Genomic DNA, 23,666 nt, shown 5'->3' with positions numbered 1-23,666 from the left:
TGGTCCTGTTGCTGGCTGGACAGGATAGCCTGGCGCTGGTATGGTAGGTACGGTGTCTACAGATGGCTTCTTTATGTTGCTCTTCCCTGGGATGGTGACTGCACGATGCTGCAGGAGGGTGCTGGTGGTGGGACTAAATAGCAAGTGAGAGATCTCAGCTAGGAAATATGAAGTGCTCTAGCGATCTTTGGGAATGAAGTCCATGGAGGTAGTTTCTAAACACATCAAACACCAGTTACACGTGCACCAGGTAGAGGCTGTGCTCTAGGTCCTAGTGACGCACGTGGCAAAAGAATATTTGGCCATTTCTCTGCTTAGTTTGCAGGCAGACATTTCAAGGAAGCAAAGGGCACAGGCTTTGCCAGAAGCCTCCCTAACTTTCTGCAGGACGAATGAGTTGAATCAACGTGCCAGAAGGGACCGGTGAGTCCCTGGGACGTGCCTGTGCATCTGGGAGCAGGGGAAGAGCGGGGCCTGGCCCTTCGAGAGGCTCAGCTGCCTGTGAAGGCACAGCCCCCGTTTCTCCACCTGAGTGCATCGCGCTGTAAGCAGATGAAAGGATGACGGCTTTTTCTTGGCCCCAGGAGGCAGGAATATTCCGCCTTTGTTGCTCACCAGAACGGGGCAGGAGACTTCTGGGGTAGGTACAACAGGGAGCCTGAGACCGGAGCCCCTCGCTAAGGCGCTCTTCCCTGCCTCCTGGGGGCGAGATGCCAGAGGAAGGGCCGAGGCTTTTAAAATGCGGGACACGGAGGCTGCGCAGCTTTGGCGCACGTACAGAAATATACCCTGGGAGAGGAGATGAAAGGCTGTGGCATGGAAGCGTAAACCCAAGTCACAGCTGTGGCATCCGTCTCGGCCTTGGGGTTGGATTGAGCTTTGAGCGTTTGGAACTGAAGGTTTGAGCCTGGTTTTGGATGAAATCTGTCAGCGGAGAAAGCAGCCTGGCTGCTTCTTGGCTGCCAGTGCCTGGATGCCTGTTAGGAGGATATTCCCCACTGGGGGGGCCTGTGAGAGGGGCGAGGGGGACACTCTGCTGTTCAGGTCCACCTGGGAGGGATTCGGGAAGCCACTGCAGGCAGCAAGCCCTCCGTGGCACATCTATGCTGGATGTGCAACCTGGCTGAAGAAGCCGGGGCCGATCCACGTGTCGCGGAGCAGGGACACGCCACCTCTGTCACCAGAGGGTTTGGGAGGGGGCTGAGTCTCCCCCCAGCTTGATGGGGTGAGCTTCAGAGACGCCGCTGGTGTGGGAGCTGCTGGGGAAGTCAGATGCCTGGCTGTGAAGAGCGACCAGTTGCCCGTGTGATACCGAGAGCAATAAAGCTGGGCTAGCATTTCGCACTCACCAGGCGTTGGCCGGGGATATTCACATTGGCGCTTTGTAACCTTCCAAGATCCTCCCTCCCTGCAGATGGGAAATGAAAATCCTTGGCATCGGCGTGGAGCCATGGAAGCAAGTCAAGTAACGTGGCTTAGAGAAAAAAAAAAAAAAGAAAGGAAGAAACCTGTCCAATGCCAGATCAGTGCAGCAGGGCGTCTGCATGCTGCACAGACGAGTGCAGCTCTTTCTCTCCCAGCGCGGGTGTTGCACAGAGCAGTTAAGTGCGTGTACATCTCTCTCGCTCGGCGAACGTGGCCCACGCTGTTGTAAAATGAGGGGGCTGGAAACACTTTCCAGTTGATCCACTCCTAGTGTCAGGCTTCTGTAAATCTCCCCTAACTGCCGGCAGCGCTGCCAAACCCTGCTACAGCGCAGGAAAAGTGGGTTGCTCCCTGCTCTGCTCTCCATGCCCAGCTGTTCCAGGGCAAATCCAAACTCATCTTGGCAGATCTGTGAGAGAGGGAGAGCTTTTCAAACACTCAGCCTAGAAGTCATTTGTTAGTAACAAATGGGGGATTTGCCAGGACACACTGCTCCATCTGGTTTGGCATCCTCTCCCGTACACCAGCCTCAGCGGATCTGCTGGAGGAAGGCAGGGGAGAAAAAGGCAGCTTTCCCCTGGAAGGGAAACAGCTTCCCCTGCCTGTTTCTACAGCGTTTCCTGGGCTGGAGCTCCTTCGTTGCCCTCACCCGCAGGGGCAGATAGCACGCCTGTCAGCACAAGGTCTGTGACTAATGGAGGGTCTGAAGGGATGGTTGGTATTTGCATTTTTTTGTCACAGTTTGCATTTCCCTTGTAACACCAGCGAGGTTGAGCTGCATCCAGACAGGACTTCCATGCACTTCTCTCACCAAGTGTTGTTTTTTTCCCCTTTCCCTGTGGTTAACGAGAGAAGTGCTCACTTTACACTCTTCCTGTGAAATTCCCTGATGTTTTCACCACAGTGAAATCTCTCAGGAGACCTTGGTGTGAGCTCCTGTCCCGAGGTGCCTGGCCCAGAGGAGCCAGCCTCGTTGCAAGCTGTGTAAGGGCGCCGGGGCCGAGCTGTTGCTGTACCATAAAGCCCCGTTTCCTACCCGCTGCTCTTGGTTGCTCTCCCGTTAGATGCAGATGATTCTCGAGGGTCGTGTCGCACAGCAGGACGGTGCACACTCTCCAAATCAGTGTGGTTGGACCAAGCACGGATCTGCTTCGCGGGGAGTGGATGGGGATGTAGCTGGAGCTGGGAGGGCTGCTTCAGCAGAAGAGGTTGCTGCTGTTCTGGTGGTCATCGCCTCGTTGGGTTGGCTGGCCAGGCTCTTTTGGCTGAAGTGCCGGTGTGCTGTTTGCAGTCAGCTGGGGTTTAGCCACATCTGGGAGTGCATCAGGCTGAGAATCACTTGTGCTTGTTAGAGCCAGCACAAAGTAGGCGGTGAGCCGGCGAGCTCGGGAGGGCAGAGCCTTTTAGCGACAGCCCACGCTTTAGGTCAGCGTAAGCCAAGCGTGAAACCACACCTTTAGGCAGCGAAACGCAGGTCTGTGCTGAGCAGGGCGAGGGAGTGTGCAGGGATCTGCTCTGTGGGCGGCTCCAAACAGAGGGCGAACCCCAGCAGAGGCAAAATGAGAAGGGGCAAACCTGCAATCGTACCGCTTTCATTAAAAGTTCTTGAACTGGCTCAGTCAGAGCTGGTACAGCCTATATATAGCTGATCGCTTAAATAATGGTTTGTCTGGAAGCGCTTCCTTTTGTGCTGCTCCCGACTGTTGAGCTCTTTTCACACCCGCTGCAGTTTGTCTGACTGTTTTGTGTGTGTGTGTCTGTGTTTTGCAGTATCCGGATTTGAGCCAGGAGTCTGGGTCTCCATTTGTCTTTATCTGCACTAATCCCCAGGAGATGGTTGTGAAGTTTCCCATCAAAGGAAAACCCAAAATCTGTAAGTAGTAAAGTTTCCACAGATGCCCCCCTTGGCCTTTCTTGCCTGCTCTCATCACCACCTCTGCTTGCCTTTGCCATATGAGTTCACAACCTCTGCCCCGCGCTCTTTGATCTGTAGGTGTTTGTTTAATGATTCAAATACATCTGTAATATTTTTGTCTTCAGTTCCCCTTTCCCCAGATGTTGTTTCCTCCTAAATACATGCCTCTTCCTGCCTCTGCAAGCACTCGGGAGTCAAAGAGTGCTCACGTGCTCTGAGGAAACGCATGTCTGCAGCTGATCTGCGTCTGGCACGAGCTCTCAGAGCCCGGGTCAGGATGCGAGGCAGAAGCCTCCCTTTATCCTCACAAGAGGAGGGGGGCGTGACGGTGCCGAGGCCGACCCGTGCTGGCTGCCTGCCCTCCTTTCAGAACCGCCTGTGAGGAGGTGAGGGCCGGGCTGAGGCAGCGAGGGCTGCGGGTCCAGATGGATGCACGGCCCCGGCCCAGCCGCGGGCCGGCGGGATGGGATGTCCTGGCAGAGCTCGCAGGGAAGCGCTACAGCATCTGTCCGCGCTCTGCTTGCCAGTGTTGTTAGTCCCTTTTACGAGCCACCAGCCCTCCGCAGGCTGCCAGTTACTCCTGCCCGCTGCTGTAAAAAGAATGGAGGACGGATGCGGCAGCTGGGGAGTCTGCAGTCAGCTCCATCCTTATTAGCAGCTTCCCCACCACACAGCCTGGGGAAGGCACCGTACATGCTTTCAGGGGATGTGAAAAATTAATTTGACAGGCTAAAAGCAGCATAAGCAGAAATAGTCTTGGCTGTTTGTTTAGCAGAGCTGATGGCTGGGTTTTCTTTCTCATTTGCAGCGTGGTTCTCAGGGAGTAGTTATCTAGTGGCGCAGGAGCGGCAGGGCTTCTCAGGACTGGTTAATAAGGCCTTTTGAAGCACGGTGTGGGTTTTTGTCTTGTTTTTGAGGTGTTTTTTTTTCCTCCTTCTCCACTCACAGGAGCGCTGTTCTCCCATGGCTTCGATCTCTCCCTGGGCGTTCGGCGTATACCTTCCCTGCAGTGGTACCGAGCAGGTGGAAGGGCAAAACAATTTGGTTTATTCCCTGGCTTTTGTAGCAACATCTGGGAGGTGCATTCAGCCGATGGCAACAAACAATGCTCGGTGATCTGCAGCTGCAGAGCTCATGTGAGGGCTTGGATCTTGCTAGCGGCACTGTCCTCCCCCGGGGACGGGTCTTTTCCAGCACGCCGGTGAGCCGTCAGGGCTGTGCTGAGTTATTTGGGATGTAAATGTGTGTGCTGCGGTACAACAGCCTCATCGCTGGAACAGCTGCTGTGTCCTTCATTTTATTTTATTTTTTTTTCAGCTTCTCTCCGCTCTCATTCAGGCTCTGGCCACCATGCCCCTTCCCCTTCACATCTGCCTCCGTGGAGCTGCGGTCGGGGGAGCTGCCCGCCGGCTGCGGTGGCTGAAGGGGAAGCGGCTGCATCGTGCCAGCGCAGGGCTGGCTGACTCCTGCACGTCTGCCTCTCCGGGTACGGGCGCTGCCTGCCCCCCCATCTGTCACATCGTCTCCTTTGTGTTGTGACAGTTTCCTGCTTGGAGCAGGATCAGCCTAACAGCCTGGAAGGAAGCCGGCTGCGCTCGCGGCTGCCCGCGTGGCCCGCTCCCGCTGCTGGACTCGCCTCCCCTGCCCTCCTCCCGACAGGACCTGTCACGAGAGCGCGGGAGCTGCGGCGCAGAGGTCGTGGAGCTGCACGTCCCCCTCAGGGGGAGACGCAGTCGTTCAGGTCGCGCAGACAATATTTGTGACGGATGGGGGAAGGAGCGGGGGAGCCTTTGACCTTTCGTTGTAGTGGCACACCGTTTTACGAGGAGGTGGCTTCGCATGCGATCCGGTCAAAAGCGTGCCTCTCCGAGCTGGGAGCGCAGGCACCGGCTCGCGTCCCCACCTGAGCTCGCTGGCTGCCCCAGTCTCCTTGAAGCCTGGCTCAACCGTGACAAAATGCCAGTTTGTCTTGTTGGGAAGCCAAGCCGGAGCGGCTTTCCTTGCCAGATAACAGCATGGACCTCACCGCAATGACATCTGAATGCCTCTCCGTTGCAAATTAGTCGTTTCTAGCAGCCTGGGGAAGGAAGAAAGAAACAGAGCTCGATTTGCTGCCAGGGTTATTGTTTGCATGGAAGGGATGGGCACAGTGTTTGTGTCACATTTGTGACCATGGCTTTCCCCAAACATGTCCCTGCTTAGTCTCAGCGTGTGAGGACAAAGCTCATCCGTGGCTCTCGTGGGAGATTTCCTTGAATCTGGGCAAAGCTCCCCCTGGAGCAGCGCTCCCAAACCTCCCTTGAACAGCCGATGGCTGGAAGAACGTGGTAGTGGGGCTGGGAGAGGGGACACATCACGGTACTGACTGCGAGATGAGAGTCCTTAAATCACTGAGCGTAAAGAGAAGGGGACCCTGGGGCCGTTGCCTTATTTTTAGCCTTTTCTTAAAGGTTACCCACGTGACGTTTTATCTTTGCCAGCTGATAGAGCAGAGGAGCCTACTGATCACTTCTGGGACCCGGGAGGAGCAGGCAGGCATGCTAAGTACGAAGCTAACAGCTCTGGACGTGACAGAGCTTTGGCAGTGGGAGACCAGAGCACGGAGCGAGCACGAACTCGCCACCTTTCCCCAAACCCCACAGTTTGGTGACTCGGAGGTCTGACGCGCTGCATCCGGACGCTCTGGCTCGGCCCCGCTGGGTGCCTGGTCTTTTGCTGTTTATTTCTGATGGCAGCAGCAGCACGGAGGAGTTTTGCAGACACCCTGCTGTGTCCTGGGAGCTGCAGAGTGGGAGGCAGCGGCAGCACCTGGTTCCTGCAACCAATTTCAACCCCAGCCATAGCCTCGTGTAGGCATCTGTGGGGCGATGGCGCAGTGAATTGCAAGTGCTCGCTCGTGGGTTTTTGTGCACGTTTATGGTTTCTGTATTCAGAGAGGAGCAAGGCTGACCCATGACTCAAGCTGAAGGAAGGAGGCAGTTTCAGGGAGGCTGGGGGGTTGTCCTAATGGGATATCATGAGCAAAGCGGCTTTGTCATCTGCCTCTCCTGGAAAAAAGCGCTGTCAGGCTCTTCTGTGAGCTAAAACAAGAAGTTTTCTCAGCGTGATGAGAAGGCGACGCTCTCTGACTGGATGAGAGCTGTTGTCTCTGGCCAAGTTTCTGCTTCTCCTGGCACACTGGCATTTACCAGCAGTTTTAGGAGCCGTGCCCAAAGGTTTGGAGCCCGGGCCATCTCATCCCCAGGAGCTCCCTTGGCCGTGCTGTAGCTGGGCTGGAGACCAACCTTGCTTTGGAGAAATTGGGGTCTGGGCAGGGAGAGGGGGACGGGGCTGCTCCCCTGCAGTAGCGCGCCACCCTCCCCGCCTGCTGGCTGTGCCGCGTCCCTGCCACGGCGCTTGTCCCCGCTCTCTGCGGGCTTCCTTCGAACGTGTTGACACGCATCCTGGGGGCGAGCAAAGAGATCGCTTTCCTCCTGGATGTTAATTTGCTCTCCTCCTTGCTGGAGCCCCCCCGGCGCCTGTGTGCTGCGCGCTGCCCCGGCTCCCGTGTCGCGCCTGCGGAGGAAAGCCATGGCGGCTGGAAACGCCTGGCTCCTCAAGCACGATAATTGAATGTGACAGCAACACACTAACTAGGAGACCTCGCTGCCTCCAGCTGATTTGCAATGCAAATAGCATTTAAAAATAAAGAGTGATGAGGGTTGTTTTTTTTTCTTCCCCCCCCCTCTACAGGGAAGCTGGATTCAAAGATCCATCAGGGAGCAAAGAAGGGGTTAATGAAGCAGAAAGCGGTGGTGTGAGCTGCCACGTTCCCACGCGGGCACTGCCACCGGGACCGCCACCCGCGGGTGCTGCCGTGGCCCTCGACTCTGGAAGCAGGTGCTCGCGGGAAGAAGGATCCGCCGCCGCCGTTGGGTATCGCTCTGTCTGTTGTACTTGAAAAGCATTAAAAGGAGAAGTGTTTTCACCAAGCTTTTTCCCTGCCCAGGGCCCAGCGCCACGGAAAGGGGTGGGTGGGAGATGGAGCCGATGCGATGACACATTTGAGTGCTGGCGTCTGTCCCCGATGGGGACGCAGCAGTCCCACGACTGGTCCCAGGGAGCACGTGGGCAGCAGCCAGCACGGCCTCCGGCCACCGTCCCAGCCCGTCGGAGCTGTCTCTGTCCCGGCTGTGGCGGCGTCCCGCTCCTCGGGCAGCTCGGCGAAGAGGCAGCTTGTGCCTTTTAGCTGGACTGGGACACGTGGTGGCACCGGCCCTGCAGGACAGCGCGCCATGACTGCTCCTAGGTGCTTGGCGGGGCTTGCAGTGCACGATGGCTTCTGCTGGGCCAAGAAAGCACGTGGGGCTCATGGGCTGCCTCCAGCCAGCTGGGATGCCTGTGCCCTCCAGCCCCACAGCACATCTAGGGGATCGGGGGTGAGAGGTGGGCTCTGGTCCGTGCCTGCTCGGAGGCTTGGTGCGTGAGGCTGCCAGCGGGAGCGCGCCCTTGCAGCTCCTGGTGCCTTTGGGACGTGCCCGGCCGTGCATCTCTCTCTCCCGGTTTGTATCGAAGCCGCAGCCTCCCTGCAAAAGCTGCTCCTGCTGCAGCTGCGTGTGCAAGTTAAAAACCCTCTGTGCCTTGCGAACAAGATTAATTTCCCCCTTTCTTTAATCCTTCATATTCAGCATCTCCCCGCATTGACGTGCCCGTGCTCATTACGCGCTGGTGCTCTCTGGGCTGTGAGCCCCACGTGCCGCCTTGCTCCAGGCTCTGCCTCACCGTGCCCCCGCTGTTCCCAAGTCCCTGGAGGCCCCCTGGCTCCAGGGGGTCCGCAGCCACCTCCTCCTCCCCGGGGGCGCTCCCGGACCCCCCCCGCAACCTGCCCCGAGCGAGGTGCCCGGTGCCGGGAGGCGGCCTCTGGCCCTTCTTCTGCCGCCTGTGGGGGGCTGGAGCTGGCGAACGGGCCCCAGGCGCCCGCCTGCTGCCCTGCCCTGGGTCCCCGCGGGTGCCGTCGGGGCTCTCCTCGCCTGGGGGCTGTGCCGGGCTGCCCGGCTTCGGAGCGAGCGGGACCCGCGGCTGCTGCGGGCAGCCAGGGCCTCCCAGGGAGAACTTCTGCCTCGCACCTGCCCTGCGTCTCCCCCTCAGCTTGCCCCGCTACCCCGGCTCCGGTCCCCGCGCCCCAACGAGTCCCTCCGCGGAGCCTCCTCCTCCCCCCGGCCCGGCCCCGGGCAGCGATGCCCCAGCCCCGCGGCCCCTCTCCGTGCCCCCCGCTCCTCGCCGCGCTCACTCCCGCTCCGCGTTTTGCGGCCGGCCGCCGGGGGGGGGGGGGGGGGGGGGGGGGGGAAGGCGGCGCGCTCCGGCTCCGCGCTCCGGGCTCCGGGCTGCACCGCCGAGCCGAGCGGGGCCGAGCGGGGCCGAGCGGAGCCGAACGCGGCCGAGCGGAGCCGAGCGGGGCCGAGCGGAGCCGATCCCGCGGCCCCGCGCCCCGCCCCGCCCCGCCCCGCCAGGCGGACACCGGCGCGGCCTGCCCGAGCGGCGCGGCGCGGCGGGCCCAGCGCGGCGGCATGGCGGGCCCGGCGGCCCGGCCCTAGCTGCCCGCAGCGGAGCCCCGCGGCCCCATGGAGGAGACCTAGGGCCGCCCGGGACGCGAGCGGAGCCGGGTGAGTGCCGGCCCGGACCGGCCGTGCCCCGCGGCGCCCCGACTACCGGGGGGGGTGGGGGGGGGCGGAGAACGGCGTCGGCTCCGGCGGAGCGGGAGGGGGCGGATTTGGGCCCCCCCGCGGGGATCGTCACGGGGCGAGCCCGTTCCGACCCCCCCCCTGCAGCCGTTGGGGCTGGGACCCCCCCTCCCTTCCCCTCCCCTCCCCCTCCGCCGGTGACCGTTGGGCCGCCCCCTCCCCCCCAGCGGCCGTTGGGGCCGGGGTCTCCCCGCTGCCCCCCCCCCCCCCCCCCCGGCACCGTTGGGGCCGGGACCCCCCCCCCCCCGGTCCCTCCTCCCCCGGGCCGTTGGTCCCGGCTCCCCCTCACGCCCCCCCCTTTCCCGTGGCCGTTGCCCCCCCCCCCCCCAGCCCCTCGGTGTCGGGGGGGCCTCGCGTTGTGCGCGGAGCCCCCGGGTACCGAGAGGGGGGGGGGGGGTGCAGGGGCCGCCCGGCACGGAGCCCCCCGTGTCCGCGGGGCCCCGGCTGCCGTGGGGACCGCGGCTCGTCCCCGCCGTGCCCCGGCTCCTCGGGCCGGGGTGCCCGGAGCCCCCCGGGGGGCGGCTTTTGGGGGGGGGCCGCTCCCCTCGCGCCCGTGAGGCCGCAGCGCCGCGGGGACCGCGCGTGTGTGTCCCCCCCCCCCCCCCGGCAGCAGGCGAAACCCTCCTGGCAGGCGGTTTCCCGTTGTAAGCCGTGGCTGCGGGCCGGGGGGGGACCGCCGGAGGGCCCGGGGCTCCCCCCAGCTGCCCTTCCTTCAGGGCACGGCGTGCAGGGCCCCGCACCCCCCGCACCCCGCGCCGGAGCCGCCGGCCCCCTTGCAGCCCCGTCCCGCTGAGGGTGCGTGGGGCCGGGCCCGCAGCCCCCGAGCCCCCCCCCGAGCCCCCGCCGCCGCGGTGAGCCCCGAAGCTGCCGGCCGGGCACGGCGGCCGCGGACGGCTCCGGTTTTCTCCGGGTGCAGCGGAGGGGTGAGAACGGCCGCTCCTGAGATAAAGCGCTGCCTCCCGCCCATTGTGTACACAGGGAAGGTCACAGGTTCAGGTCTTGTCTGTCAGACTTGGCTCCCCTCCACCTCCCAGCAGGCCTCTTTTTTTCCTCTTTTTTTTTTTTTTTTTTATTTCCCTCCTTCCCCCCCCGTTCTGGGTAGGCCCGTTCCCTCGGAGGAGGTGTTAGACAAATTTTTTTGTGTGACGTACGGCCGAGAGCTCGCGGGCCCTTTTTTCCCCCTCCAGAAGAATAAGGATGCCGGTGTCGGGGCCGACTTTCAGAGCAGGGGCGATGCTGGTGCGCGAGCCTTCCTCGCCTGGACATCCTCAGGAAAACCTATTTCCACGCTTTGTGTGATGACTCCGGCGTAGGATTATGCCGCACATTTCTGGCTCTTTGTTGGCAGTACACAGCCGTGCACGGCGCTCGAAAAATCCAGCCAGCTTATTTTATTGATTGGCTTCTGAACGGGATAATTTATAATTTATTGTTCCGAAGCCGTTTTGGTCTTGAAAACAAAAATCCTCGTCCTTTTTCCGCCCTCTGTAATCCACCAGCGTTTTCTGCTCTCCCCGCGGGGTAGAGCTCGCTGAGGAAGGCAGACGTGCAGAGCGCCAGGAGCGTGGCCATCTCGCTGGTGCGAAAGAACAAGGATTTAATGTTTTACCTAAACCGGCCTCGCGTTCAGGACGAGGGCCCCGAGCCAGTTTAGAGCCACCAGAGGAAATTAATTATCAAGCAAGTTGTAATGACCTGTAATTGAGTATGACCGGGGCGCTGGGGTTTTTTTCGTGCTTGGACTTCATTTCCAGCGGAGGCCCCGTGTGCTTTGCGAGTCGCCATTCGGCTGCTCGCTCGCTGGAGGTGCCGCTGCGTGCGCGGAGGTGTCTCAGCGCACGCGGTACCCCGTCGCCGCGTCCTCTGCGCGCGTGGAAGGCAGCGAGCGTTATTTTTTGCAGAGCGTGGCTTGGGGGGAGAAGCTGTCGCGAATAAGGGGCGCGCATCCATCTGCAGCCCTGCGCCGTGGGCCGGGTGGTAACGGCGGATAATTTCTCCCTCCATGCAGTCGCGAGGTTGCAAAGTCCCCGTGCAGGAACCGCAGCCATGCGGCCGTGACCCCGGGTCGCAACTCTGCGGCCACCAGAGCTTCTCCTCTTAAGTCGTTTGGCTCTCTGGAAGCGTTTGCAGGAAGAAATGGCTCACGAGGTAGGAGGGCAGTGGGGGGATGCTGAAGCCACGTCGAAGCTACCTAGCAGCTTGTGTGTCTTTATGATGTATGAACAAGGTCGGTCAGGTTTGTTCTCTTTGAGAACTGGGCACCGCTGAATTTAAATCTGCCTCTAGGTTTGCATTCGCAGTATTTTTTATGTTCTTTGCCTTTCGCATAAGTTAAAGAACGCCAGGAGCTGCCTCGTGGACCTGGCGCTTCTGCGCGGGCGTCCCTGCGCACGTGGATCGCTGTCCATGTGCGCGGCTGGTAACCGTGGCTGTGACAAAGGCTGGGAGCTGCCGCTGGGGCCGCTCAGCCGCCTGGCGAAGGCAGCGGTCTCTGGCACCGCGACTGCCTTGGTATTTCCCGGGCGCACTTTCCCTCTGCTTGCTCGTCGAGGCGGTGGGCAGAGCCGGGCTGAGCCGCATCGCTCTCGACCCCGCGGTCGCTCCGGCGGGCCGGAGCCTCGCTGCATTCCCACGCGGCCGTGCTCGGATTCGGATTAAGGCCTCGGGGCGCTGATGCAATGCTGGTGCCAGCTGTAAGGCAGTAAGCCTCTTTGTCCCCTTTATCCGGAGCCTTATGTAAAGAGGATGGTATTTATGGTCCCAGGTATGTTGTTTCAGGGAAGCCTGGTGGTGCGTGCTGTGGGACGTGGACGGCAGTTTCCCCGGTTTGTGTTGCGAGGGTCACTGGGCTGTTCCCAAACCCGCCTCGTGTTTCCCAGCAGCTGGTGGCTGTTCATGGGAAGACTTTTTGAGATGTCTGTGCACGCCGACCTTCCCAAAGCTCCTGGAGATGGCCAGGCGGCGTTAGTCTGTGGTTCCCCCTTGGCACCTCTCTTCTGCTGATGCTCTGTGGGCACGAGCGAAGCGTGAGGGAGCTCTGCGGAGCTCTGCTGGCTCGGGTGGGTCCCTGAGGTGGCCTCGGAGCGCACGGGTACTTTGGCTGCCCTTGCAGCAGGTGAGGAGCCAGCGAGCTCATTTGGCACCCAGCCCGATGGTCCCGTTCGTCCTCCCCAGCTCTCGGGGTCGCTCTGCAGGACGGGTGCAGACCGGAGCGGTGCGACCTCGGCAGCTCTCGTGCGAGGGAAGGAAAAGAAAAGATCCGTCGGGACACGGCAGCTGGCGATCACACGAAAAACGCGCTTTCCTGCTAACTGGGATCGGTGCCTCGTGGTACAGCGTGGTTTCAGGGAAAAGGCTAAGTTTGTGCTCTGATGGCCTTGTAGTAAGGGAAAAGGGGACGGCTGTCTGTCTGGGAAACGTGGCTGTGACTTTGGCTGCTTCTGAGATTTCTTTTTTTTGTGTGTCAAATTTATTAATTTCTTTGAAGGAAATGCCTATTTCACTTCTGGGTCCCGGTAAAAAAGAAAATCTGTTTCCTAATTGAAGCTGAGATGTTGTTTTGCTTTTTTTGCAGCCGAGCGTCCTTCACATGCAAAGAAATCTCTGATGTACCTGTTTAAACATCAGCTCTGATGCCGCGTGGGGGGGGGGGTGTGTGTGCAGAGAGGTACGGAAGGATGCGAGCGCATGGTTGTGGATGAGGAAAGATAACTTGAGGAAAATCTTGATCTTGTATTTAAGCATTAAGTGCTCAACTTCTGCAATTCATTTCCTTGTTTTCTGGAGCAAGAAAAGAGACAAGGAGAGGAAAGATGAAGTCCCTTTTCGCTGCTCTGTCACCGAGTGTGTCGTGGGCACGGAGAAGTTTTTCAGCATCAGATCTTCCCTTTGAGCTGTTGGTGGGTCTGCTCGGCCTCTCGTGACAGCTGGAAGACCGTTGGCTGCGGACTGCGCTTCGTCGGGTGCGCCATCTCTTCGTTTTGCATGGGTACGGTGATTTACCGGTAACAAAACAGGGCGATTTTAGAACGCTGTTAGTAAACCTGGGGAGCCCCTCCTGGGTTTTGGTGAAATGGAGCATCTCTGGTTGGCTGACTCTCAAGATTTGGCTCTGAGTTCCCCCGGGATCTGGGGCTCCAACGAAAGCTCAGGAGCCTGCCCGCAGCTTCTAAAGGCGCGAGGGGGGCTGGCGCAAACTGCCCCGGCTCCGGATGAAGAGGTGGAGGCTCACTGGTCTCCATGAATTCTCCTTCCCAAAAGGTTTGGTGGGCGATGCGGCAGTGAAGGTTCTTGTCCTGAAGATTTTCTCTTCATTTTTTCTGGTTTAGCATCTAATCCATACCTTCCCTTTGTACTTATTGCCGCAAGTAATTACAGCTGGACTACAGCTACCAAAATAAGCCAAGTACACTTTGATGCATGATTCTTGCCTTTTTTTTTTTTTGTATTGTATTCCTTTACGTGCTGGCTAATTCACAAAATTCGGTAATTTGCAATGGGCCATTAGCGTGAATTAGCAACTTTCTGATGTATATCATAGCTTTGCAAATGTGCTTTATTAATCTGTGAAACACACCTATTTATTATCCCTCTCGTTTAAAAAAAAAAAAAAAAAAGGTGGTGGGGAAATAAAGCGCTGGAGGGATTTCTTGGTCTGGTACTCCCTGTGCCTGCGTTCGTCCCTGTCTGCGTCTGCCTTCCCTCCTCCCGCACTTTGCAGTCTGGCTGGTTTTTCCCAAAGTGTTCCCAGGCTGATGGCTTGACAGCAAGAGGGATTACAGCCGCACGTACAGTCTTCTGCTGCAAATGAAGCCTTTGCTTGTGTAGCCAAGGTGCCCTAATTGGTTATTGAATGAGGGGAATTAAAGGCATTAATAGGGGAAGTGGCGGCTCCTTCATTTTTGGAGCGGCGGAGAGATGTTCTTCCTCCTCTGACGCCTGGGAAAGGGCCAAGGCTGCCAGTGCTCTCTCCTCAAGTTAAAATAAGACCTAGGAGCTCGCTGCCTCTGCTCTGCAGTCCCGGGAGCGGTCGGGACGCAGCGCTCCCTCCTCCTCCGTGGAGAAGCATCGTGCTGCCCGGCCCTGGCGTGCGCTCGGTGCCTCCTTTGTGTCGATACCCAGGTGGGAGCGTGGCCGGGAGCTGGTGCAGAGCCCTTGGTTTGCATCGCCCCGGGGCTCTCCCTTGGGGTGGCGAAGGCAGAAGGGAGAGGTTGGCTTGTGCGCTGCCCCCCTGCCCGGGCGCTCTCCCACCGGCGTCTCCGATGCTCGCGGCATGGCGGGGGGCGAGGCGAGGAGCCTCCCTGCCTCCGAAGGCCCGGAGAGGAAGGGCGCAGCTCGCTGCCGAGACGTGCCCGGTCTGCTCCCACCAACGCCCAGCAGCTCGGGCTGCTGCCAAAACTGCCGGTGCGCTTCTGCAGCCCTGCGGATGGCGTTGGGTGAGCGGAGGGGAAGGCCGAGCTGCTTTTTTCCCAGCGCTTGCTCCGCCAGTTGTTTATGCCCATCGCACGCCTCCGCTCGGTGCCAGCTTTTCTCTCTTCCCATCTCCGTGACTGATGTTTCAGGGATCTTTCCTGATCACATCCATCTTGCTGCTTCCTTTTGCTGCCGACTTTTGCAGGCTGTTGGCGTCCCTCCAGCCTGCGCGGAGCTTTATCTGAAATTTGTAAGCTGCCTTGGTTATTTCTAAGTGCTCTCTGGCCCGGTCCCCCTTGGAGGTTGTGGGCGAGGACAGGCCACCAGTTCAGATATCTCTAAGCCTCTCATAAATCAGCTCGTTTCTGCGTTGGGGTTAGCAGGGGTGTAACCAGACCGGTTTGAAATCCGCACGGCTGCGTTAGTTCCAGTTTCCTAATGGAGAACAGCTCCGTGGATGAGGGAGAATCAACCCCCAGATTTGTCCCATATGTCCCTGTGGGAAGCGTCACGATGCACAGCTCGGTGCCAGTCAAACGGCTTCGCTCAGATGTCCCGTTTCGAGTGTTTCATGTTATTTTTGGACGCAGCCGGCAGCGGCGTGGCTGACTGGGTGCAACGGGAGCGAGCTGCGGCGTGCTAGGAGAGCACCCGTGCTGGGTCTGGCGCTGCTGGTAGCACCCATCCTGCTCTGCAGGCTGCTCCGAAGCGTTTCCGAGCTCATCCTGGCCAGGTGGTGCTCGCAGGGACTGCTCGTGCCACCACGTAGCTGCCAGCGCCTGCAAGGCCTGTGCTCGGAGCTGGCGGCACCTGCGATCCCCACCGACGGGGCAGGGGCTGTGGGTTTTGGGTGAGGACGGTGCTGTAATTCTGGTTATTGTCGGACCGTCACGTGCCAGTCGAGGTGGAGCTTTGGTGCAAGGGGTAGATCCCTGCTGAGCACCCCTAATTCACGTACGTTCCCCGTGTGCGTGTTGGTGAGCTGGGCAGGTGCCAAGCCGGGTATCGGGGGTGACTCCGTGTTTGTGGGTAAGCGGAGAGCAAGCGGGAGGGCCAAGAAGGTGACGTGTGTCTGTTGTCCTGTATCGCAATGGAAGGAGGTGGTGTTTGGTGCCTTCACGTGGGTTTGTAGGTGCCTTCTGTTGATGGTGCCGAGGATCGTGCGTGTGAGCGATGTTTCTCTCGCCATTCGTTGCCTTGAAATAGGAAGCTCTTGGATTTCCCTGCGTATCGGCGGAGGAAGCCTGTGTTTGATTCAGTGCAGAGGTAGGTAGCTTGAAAAAAATGCGAGGGCTGAGAAGCACCAGAATGAAATACCTGTAAATCTGAAGAACCGCGGGCTCTCAAGGCACGAACAAACAGAAGATTGTGACTTTGGTGCTGACACTTCCAAGAGCGATGGGAGGATTAAAGAAGAGCTTGTTCCACTTTTCCTGTTTCCTGATACAAGGAAGGCCTGAAACGTTTCCTCCCTTTCGTTCCCCCCTTTCTGTGTGCCTCACGCACCGGTGACGTCGCTGCCGGTCGCGTTTGGCTTGTTCGGGGCTGAGGGGAGCGTGTGCATGCGCGGGGGTCCGCCGGGGCTGGCTTTGCTCTTGAGCCTTGTTCGAGAATGCTGGGGGTTTTCAGCCGCCGACTGAGCTTCTCCTAAATGCCTCTTTGGCGTCGGTGTTAAATAAGTGTCAGGAGAGGTAAATGCCGAGTTGTAGCTAACCCAGCAAAGCGTTTCCTTCAGACCTGGCGCCGTGTACCTCTATCTTGTGGCACCTCTGGTTTTGCTGTGCTTCTTTGTAATAATCTCAACTGAATGTTGCCGCTAAGGTTGTGTTTTAAGGTTCCCAGCAGATACAGGGGTGGATGCGAGCTTGAGTTTTGATCTGAACCACGTTTTTTGACTGATGCCGAGTGTTATGTCGACGCTTACGCGGGCGTTTGGGTGCAGGTGGGTGTCACGACTGATAACCCTCCGAAACTCCGCCGCGGGCAGGCCGGGGCACCCGGGCAGAGACGCCTGGCCTCCCCTCGGCTAAAGGCTCCCCGCTCCCATCCTTCCCCGGCCTGCGCTCGGACGCCGCAGGCTTTCCTACCGAGCGCCAGCAAATGACTCATGCCCCGCGTCAGGTTCATCTCTGGTGTCAAGGCTCAGCCGACGGAAACTTGGAGTCCCGGCACAAGTTTCTGGAGCGCTCGCCGGGCGCTGCAGCTGCATTGCATGCTGGAAGATGTAGTCTCAGTGGGGTGCACCTCCATATTAAACGAGAAGGGTGGCTCCATTTTATTCAAATTGGGCTCAGCCTGCTGGCTCCTGGCAGCTCGCCCGCGCCGTCCCGCTGGAGCCGGGAGCCACCGAAGTTTTCCCGGTGCGCGGAGGCAGGAGCGCGGCTCCTCCGCTCGGGTCGTGCCCGGTTCCGCGCTGAGCAGCTGGTTTCGAAGCCCCGCGCCTCGGCGCGTTTCGCAACGTCGCGGGCTCCCGCCGCGCGGACGCAATCGAGGAACCCTGCCCCTGTCGGGTGGCAGTTCTGGAGGGTGTCATGGTAAATCTCCTTTGTCTGCTTCGGCTTGACTGATGCACGGGGGAGAGCAAACCCTCCTCCCCTGCCGGATTTCTGGAGCTGAAAGCAGCAAGTGAGTGAGGAAGCTCCTTTGTGCAGATTTCTCCGTCTCCTCTTGTGCGTGCCAGCTGGCTCTCATTCAACATTTCTCTTTTTTTTTTTCTCTCTTCCCCCCCCCCCCCATCTCTAGAGAGAGGGGGCGGGGAGAAAAGGAACATCTTAAAAAGAAATCTGCAGAAAAGACACGGGAGTTGCTTAACAAAAATCCAACCCAAACAAGCCCAGCTGGGGGATTACGAACGCGGCGGTAGGAGGCGAGCGGGGAGAGAGCGCGGCGGCCCTGGAAAGGGAGGCGCGTCCCCTCGGAGTTTGCTTTAGTCGTAAAAGGAAACAAAAAGGGATCTGGTGTTGAGGCGGCGTATGGGGAAAGCTGCAGGCTGGCTGCCAGCGAGGGGCGGCGGGAGGAAAGGCCTCGTGGCACACGGGGACCACGCTCCCGCGTCGCCCCGCGCCTCCCCGGGGATGCCCGCGAGACCAGCTCGCCGGAGCCCTCCGCTCCCAGCCGGAGGAAGCGCCGCATCCAGGAGATTTTTCCGTCCTCTTTGCCGCTCCTTCTCACGGGCATTCCTGAAAGTTAATCAGGGTGAAAATTGCAGTCAGTCATGTCTGGAAGCCACCAGGGGCTGATCCTGGAGCGCTGCGGGCTGGAGCACATGGGTATGAGACAGCCTTTCTACGTGTGGGCCGGCTGCATTGTCGCCAGGAGAAGCGCTTTCTCCTGCACCTCGCCCCCCTTGGCCTTCCAGCCGATGCCCAGCTTGGTTTCTTGGCCTCTGGTAGCGCCACGGCGAGCCGGGCTCGGCCGACGCGCTGCGGAGCATCCTGCGCGTATTTTAGCACAAAGAGCCGGGGCTCATGCGGTTTCCCAGCTCTCTGCTTGGTGCTTTTTGAAGTGCTCCCTGGCCCTGTTTGAATAGCTTTCTCTAGGTGTGTTTGCAGTTGGCTGCTAGCTCAGAAAGTGAACTTTCAGGTTTGTCTCTAATACGTTGGCTCCTTCCCAGTGCGGAGATGTGGATTGTAGAGGTCTCGGCACCTAATGGAGCTGAATTATTCATGTCTGGTGCTGTGTGTGTGCAGCATTCCCAAGCAGAAAGCTGTCTCCTTGTCGGATCTGTGCTCCAGGACTGCTCTTAAAACGCTTTGCTGGCAGGTCTCCAGGCCAACAAGTGAGCACATGCTTTTCATGTTGTGCGGGGATCAATCCTGCAATGGCAGGAGGTAAGGGGAAGGCCACGTTTATAGCTGGATCAATCCCTTTGGTCTGCTCTGTGAGGCGCCGGGGTTTGCGGCGGTGCCGCTCTCGACAGGAGAGCGGGGAGCACCCGAGCAGCACCTGGCATTTGGGGGAGCTGTGGGAAATGCTTTGGACCCACGTATGCAGGCTGGCTTGCGAGGGAGCCACCAACCCAAATCTCATTTTGGGGTCGTAGCCTTCAACCGCAGGCTGGAACGCACGGATCCCCGCTCGCTCTTCCGGCAGCGGCACGTCTGGAGGCCGGCTCCTGCAGCGCTTGCGGCACGACGCGCCTCTCCTTCCCTATTGCAGACCCAGCCTGTTCTTGTTTGTCCTGTTTGCGGTTCCCTTCCCTGCCCTAGCAGGGCCCGGGCTCCCTTTTGCCGCCTCCTGCGTCGGGTGAATGTTTTCTCCTCTTGTTTGCTAAACCTTCGATTGTTCCTGGCTCTCCGGTGGACTTGTGGGCTCGTTCCTTTTGTTGTGGGAGGAATCAGACGCTGCTGCTGTTTGCGTAGCTTCAGACCAAAGTCCTCCTCATCTGCTCCTCTTGTTTTCTGTATAAAAATAATACTTGTCTGCAGTGTCTTCGTTCACGTGCAGCAGGTGACGCTGGGCCGCCTGCAGTACGGCCCGGCAGACTGCGCATCGCCTGCTGGAGGCTGCGGGGCCGGATCTCTGCCCCTTCGGCCAGCGTCCGACCCACGCGTGGCCCTTTGCTCCTCGGTCTCGAGCCTCACTACCTCCTGCGCCGGTCCCACGTCCCCGAGCCCTTGTGTGCCTGGGGAACGGGACCGCTGCCGGCTCTAAGTCTGGGCCGCCTGGCTCCTCGTCCTTCGCCCCTCCATCCGAAGGAATCGCCGCGGGCGCCACGGCACAGAGGGAGGCCGTGCTGTGCCCCCGAGGAGCCGCGGCCTTCCTCGGCCTGGCGGTGATTCGGGGAGCTCGGCCGGGGAGAGGGGCTCTGGGGATGCTGGTGAGTCGGGCCTCCGGGAGAGGAGGAGGAGGAGGAGGAAGAGGAGGCGAGAGAAACGCGCGGGGTGGCTTTGGCAAGCCGTTAGCGACTCCGGTGCACAAAGTGATCTCCTGATTCGGCACTTTCCCTGCCGCTGAAACAAGAGGTCAGTGCTTTTCATTTTCAGCTTGCATGCTAGCCCCTGGCTCCTGGGGTTAAAAATCTCCGTAATGACCTGTCAGAGAGTGGATTATTAGCTGTGCAGAGCTGGGGATGCTGTGGGGAGCAGATGGAAAATGGTCTGGCTGCGGCAGCCTGTCTGATGAAAGAATCCTTGGCATTTTTACAGTGTTTGCATCTCTGGAAACGCACCATGAAGCTGCTTTCCAGGCTCCTGCCTGCTGGGGTTTGAAGAAATTTGTGTGTGCGTGCGTGTGTTTTTTCTCGTTTCTCTTTAAGTCACCTGTTTTTTGAAGTGCTGCTCGTAAATAGTAGCAGGAGCAGGCCTCGAGCTCGGCGGGAAGGGGAAGGACGATGGTGCTGGAGAGGAGCTTCGTCCAAATGGGTGGTCAAGGATTTCTTCTGGGATCTGGAGAGCGGGCGGCTGCACGGCTGGGGCCGGGTGGCTGCTGGGAAGAGGCCGTTTCATGTGTTAATTACGTCTCGTAAATGTAATTGCCACCAGCTCATTGCAGTGAGCGACTTCGGCGCTTTCCCGGCTTGCGTTGGCTTTTCTTTTTTTGTTCTCCTTGCCCCCCCCCCCCCCCGCCGCCTCCAGGGACGTGTCGGTGTGCAGTGCCTCGGGAGCCGGCCCTGCGCTGTCTGAAAACCAGGTACCCGTGTGGCATGGCCCGGCCTTCCCCCTCGTTCGGGGCGAGACGGTTCGGAGCACGGCCCTAAAGCACGGTGCCGCCTCTCGCCGTCCCGGCTTGGGGCATGTGAGATGGAGAGCCCGCGCTTTCCTCTGCGATTTGGCCTTCGGTGACGGCTCTCATGCTTCCAAGTGCCGGTTGCGTCGTGGGTGCCCCAGGGCTGGGATTTATTTGCCACCAAGGCACTAAACCTCGTCCCTGGCAGCAGGGAGGAGCCCCCCCCAAGCAGCCCCTGGCCGTGGGTGGCATTGGCAGGAGAGGAATCAATCCTCCATCCCAGGGGCAGCACGCGGGGAGCGCTCAATAATTCAGAGGGAAATGGCGAGCGGGGAATGTGTGAGTAATGTCTTGTTGGAGCCGGGAGCCGTGACCTGCCAGGGCCTCGTATCGATCGAGGGACCGATGCCAGATGGCTCCTGCTGCAGGGACGGCGAGGAGGGGACGCGGCGGGGATGCAGCGGGAGCCTGCTGCCTGGCGGTGGAGGTTTGGCTGGGCCCGACGCGGGGTTTGGGTAATGGGGGATGCAAAGCGACACCGGTGGCCTGGAGGGGACCTGGTGCGCGGGGACGGCTTGGTCCCGGTCCCCTGCCTGCACGCCGCCCGTGGTGCGTCTCCCTGCCCAGAGGGGTTGTCTGGTGCCCGCCGTGCTCTTCGCCTGTAACTCTTCTCTCTGCTCTCCCTTTCAGCAGCGATGCCGTCACCTGGGCAGACCCCGACCGCTGGCAGCCCAAGGACGTAGGTGCAGCCGCGCTGCGGACCCCCGGGGCGTGGAGGCAGGGAAGAGCCTTGAACCGTGAGGGGCCGTTAACTCTAAGATGTCCTTGAGCAGCGGAGCTTCCGGAGGGAAAGGAATCGATGCGAACCCGGTAGAGACGTACGACAGCGGGGATGAATGGGACATTGGCGTAGGGAATCTCATCATTGATCTGGACGCTGATTTGGAGAAGGATCAGCAGAAGTTGGAAATGTCGGGCTCCAAAGAGGTGGGGCTGCCGGCACCCAACGCGGTGGCGACCCTGCCCGATAACATCAAGTTTGTGAGCCCGGTGCCAGGCCCGCAGGGCAAGGAGGGCAAATCCAAGTCGAAAAGGAGCAAGAGTGGTAAGGACAGTGGCAAGCCAGCCCCGGGGACCTCCTTGTTCACCCCCAGCGAGGGAGCTGGCGGCAAGAAGGAGGCTCAAGGACGCTCTGGGGACGGCGCAAACTCTGGTGGCTTGGTGCCTGCCGTCACCCCCAAGGGCTCGGAGAAGTCGGCCAAGGCATCTCGCAGCGTGGCCGGCTCCAAGAAGGACAAGGAGGGTGGTTCATCCAAAAGCAAGAAGGAAAGGAGTGAGGGTGCGGGGGCTCCGCCGGAGAAGGAGCCTGGTGTGCTGCAGCCCCTGGCCCTGGCGGTGAGGGTGGGACAGTACGATGGTGGCCAGGGAACAGAGCCTGCTGCTGCCGAGCAGCTTGGGAGTATAGCTATTGACACGGGAGCTGCGCTCAATCCCTTGGGAGTTAAGTCGGAGCTGGAGGACGGGGAAAGCGAGTGCCGGCAGCTGAAAAAGGTCAAATCGGAGAAGGTAAGAAAGGGGCCGGGGCGCGGGTGGAGGCGGTGGCGGTGCCGAGCACCTGTGAGACCCCCAGTCCCTGCAGCTGTGCAGGAGGAGCCTGGGCAGATGGGAGGGCGATGCCCTGCTCCCGTGCCACCTCCAGCAGAGCAGGGCACTGCGGGTTTCCAGTCTGCTGGCTGCCACGCTCCGCTTCCCAGCGGCCTCACCCCGCCTGTTGGAGCTCCCCGCAGCTCCCCGAGGAATCTGTTTCTCTCCAGTTGCATCATGTGCAGAGGAGACCTTCGTGTGTTCGTAAACGCGGGATCCGTGTGGGCGTGCGAGCAAGCACAAGGTGCAGGGCTGACAGGAGCCTCCTTGCTTGGCCTGCTGTTGGTACGTGGGCTTTGTCCCGCTCGCAGTGACAATCAGCCTGGGGCCACCGTGTTGCCGTGGGTGGTTTCTACGTGCTGCTCCTCTGCTAATGTGCAGCAGCGATGCCGAGCTGGTGCTGTGTCTGGGCAGGAGCAGCCTACAGACGCCCTCTGCTCTTCCAGGAGCCCCGCAGCTCCTGCTGGTGGAGCGTGCCCTGGCCTCGTGTCTGTCCGTCTGTCTGAGCAGCGCTTTGGCTACTCTCAGGTACGCGCATCTCTGTGTTCATGCCTACAAAAGCTCATTTGCGCCGGTCGCACGCGCGGTGTCACCGTGCCCCTGAATCCCAGCGGTCCCGGTGCGCCCACGGGTCGATTTTCTTGTCGATGCACGTGGCGAGCAGGGGAGCTGTGGCTGGCAGGTGCGCGGTGCGGCCTTGGCCTGCGCCCCGAAGGGTTGCTCCTGCACATGCTCTCGTGGCGTGACGGGGGGATTTTGGGCACCAGGAAGGGATTGGTGCATGCAAGGAGGGGCCGCGCTCAGCAGATTTGGGAGAGTTGCTGAGATCAGCAAGATGTTGGGGAGGTATCTGCAAAAAGAAAACCAGCATAGAGCATGAAAATCTGGAGCAAAGGCTGGTGGGGATGGTGGGTCACGGGGCGAGAAGCTACTGAGTGTGTCAGGGAAGGAGACTCCTGGGGCAGTCGGCTGAAGCTTGTAAAATGAAGGAGTGGCGTGGGAAAGGCGCGTTGTTTCCGTGTTCTGTCCAGCAGCAGACCTGGGGTGAATGGTTCCGGGAAGAGGAGCGGATGCTCTTCTGCGTGATGGGTTTGAATGGCCGCAAAAAGCCGCGGGTGCTGAACGTTTACTGGTGCTCTCGGGCGCCGGGGCGGGTTTGTGGAGGAGGAATGCTTTGGGCGCTTGTTTGGGGCAACATCTTTGGCTTGAGGAGACCCCGAGGGGGGCCGGAGCCTGGGAAGTGTCACAGCGTGCTTGGCTGCTACGCTCCTGAGCAGCCATCTGCTGCTGGCTGCCGCCAAAGCCCGCGTGGGAGCTGGCTGGACCTTCGGTCGTACCCCGTACAGCCTCGTCTGCATTTTGCAGTTCAAATTGTATTTCTGTCACCGATTCAGCTGCAGAAGCCCTACCTGTGGGTAGAAGTGCCGAGGTGAGGTAGGGATTGTGAAGACAGGGAGCAAACGTCATCCAGCTGCACCGGGAGGCCAGCCGTGCTGCTTTACCTGCACCGATTCGGGCAAAACCACGTAGGTGGAGGCACAGCCGGGAGGGGCTGAGCCCCGTTTGAACAGCCTGGGTCCGGAGGAAGGTCTGTGGGGTTTGGGCTGGGGAGGAAAGCTGCCGGTACCCATCTACAACGGCACGCGGGGTCTGGAGAGCGAGCGGAGGTACGTGCCGGCTGCGGGAGGGCGACGGCTTCCTGCCCGCCCCGAGGCAAACCCTGCTGGGAAGCGAGAAACTCGCTCAGAGCGAAACAGGAACGGTCACGGCGTGACTCAGCCCAACCTTTGGGCTCCGGCAACCTGTCCTCCGCTTCACCCTGCGCTGCGCCCGCTTCTGTCTGGGCTGCAGCGCGTGGCGGGGAGGCTGCTTTCCGTCCAGGG

General features: G+C 60.1%; 2 protein-coding genes across 7 annotated transcripts in view; both read left to right on the top strand.

The window, feature by feature from the left end:
- The window catches only part of TRIP4 (thyroid hormone receptor interactor 4), a 32,324-nt gene extending 25,017 nt beyond the window's left edge, over positions 1-7,307 (top strand). Inside the window, exons 12-14 of one of the 2 annotated variants that reach the window (XM_048081385.2) lie at positions 3,196-3,298; positions 4,658-4,826; positions 7,073-7,307. In XM_048081385.2, the coding sequence (XP_047937342.2) occupies positions 3,196-3,298; positions 4,658-4,803 (249 nt within the window). In that variant the 3' untranslated portion in view covers positions 4,804-4,826; positions 7,073-7,307. The remainder of the gene's footprint in view (positions 1-3,195; positions 3,299-4,657; positions 4,827-7,072) is intronic. The other variant, XM_013198901.3, reaches the window with a different exon arrangement.
- A 1,504-nt stretch (positions 7,308-8,811) lies between these two features.
- Positions 8,812-23,666, top strand: part of ZNF609 (zinc finger protein 609) — a 55,354-nt gene continuing 40,499 nt past the window's right edge. For 3 of the 5 annotated variants that reach the window (XM_067004120.1, XM_067004118.1, XM_067004119.1), the window contains exons 1-2: positions 8,814-8,982; positions 20,830-21,705. In XM_067004120.1, the coding sequence (XP_066860221.1) occupies positions 20,959-21,705 (747 nt within the window). In that variant the 5' untranslated portion in view covers positions 8,814-8,982; positions 20,830-20,958. Of the gene's footprint in view, positions 8,983-20,829; positions 21,706-23,666 lie in introns of all 5 variants that reach the window. The other 2 variants (XM_067004117.1, XM_067004116.1) reach the window with 2 other exon arrangements.

This window comes from Anser cygnoides, chromosome 11 (assembly GCF_040182565.1).
Source record: "Anser cygnoides isolate HZ-2024a breed goose chromosome 11, Taihu_goose_T2T_genome, whole genome shotgun sequence".
NCBI classification, from domain to species: Eukaryota; Metazoa; Chordata; class Aves; order Anseriformes; family Anatidae; genus Anser; species Anser cygnoides.
This window is presented reverse-complemented; position numbering and strand designations above follow the sequence as displayed.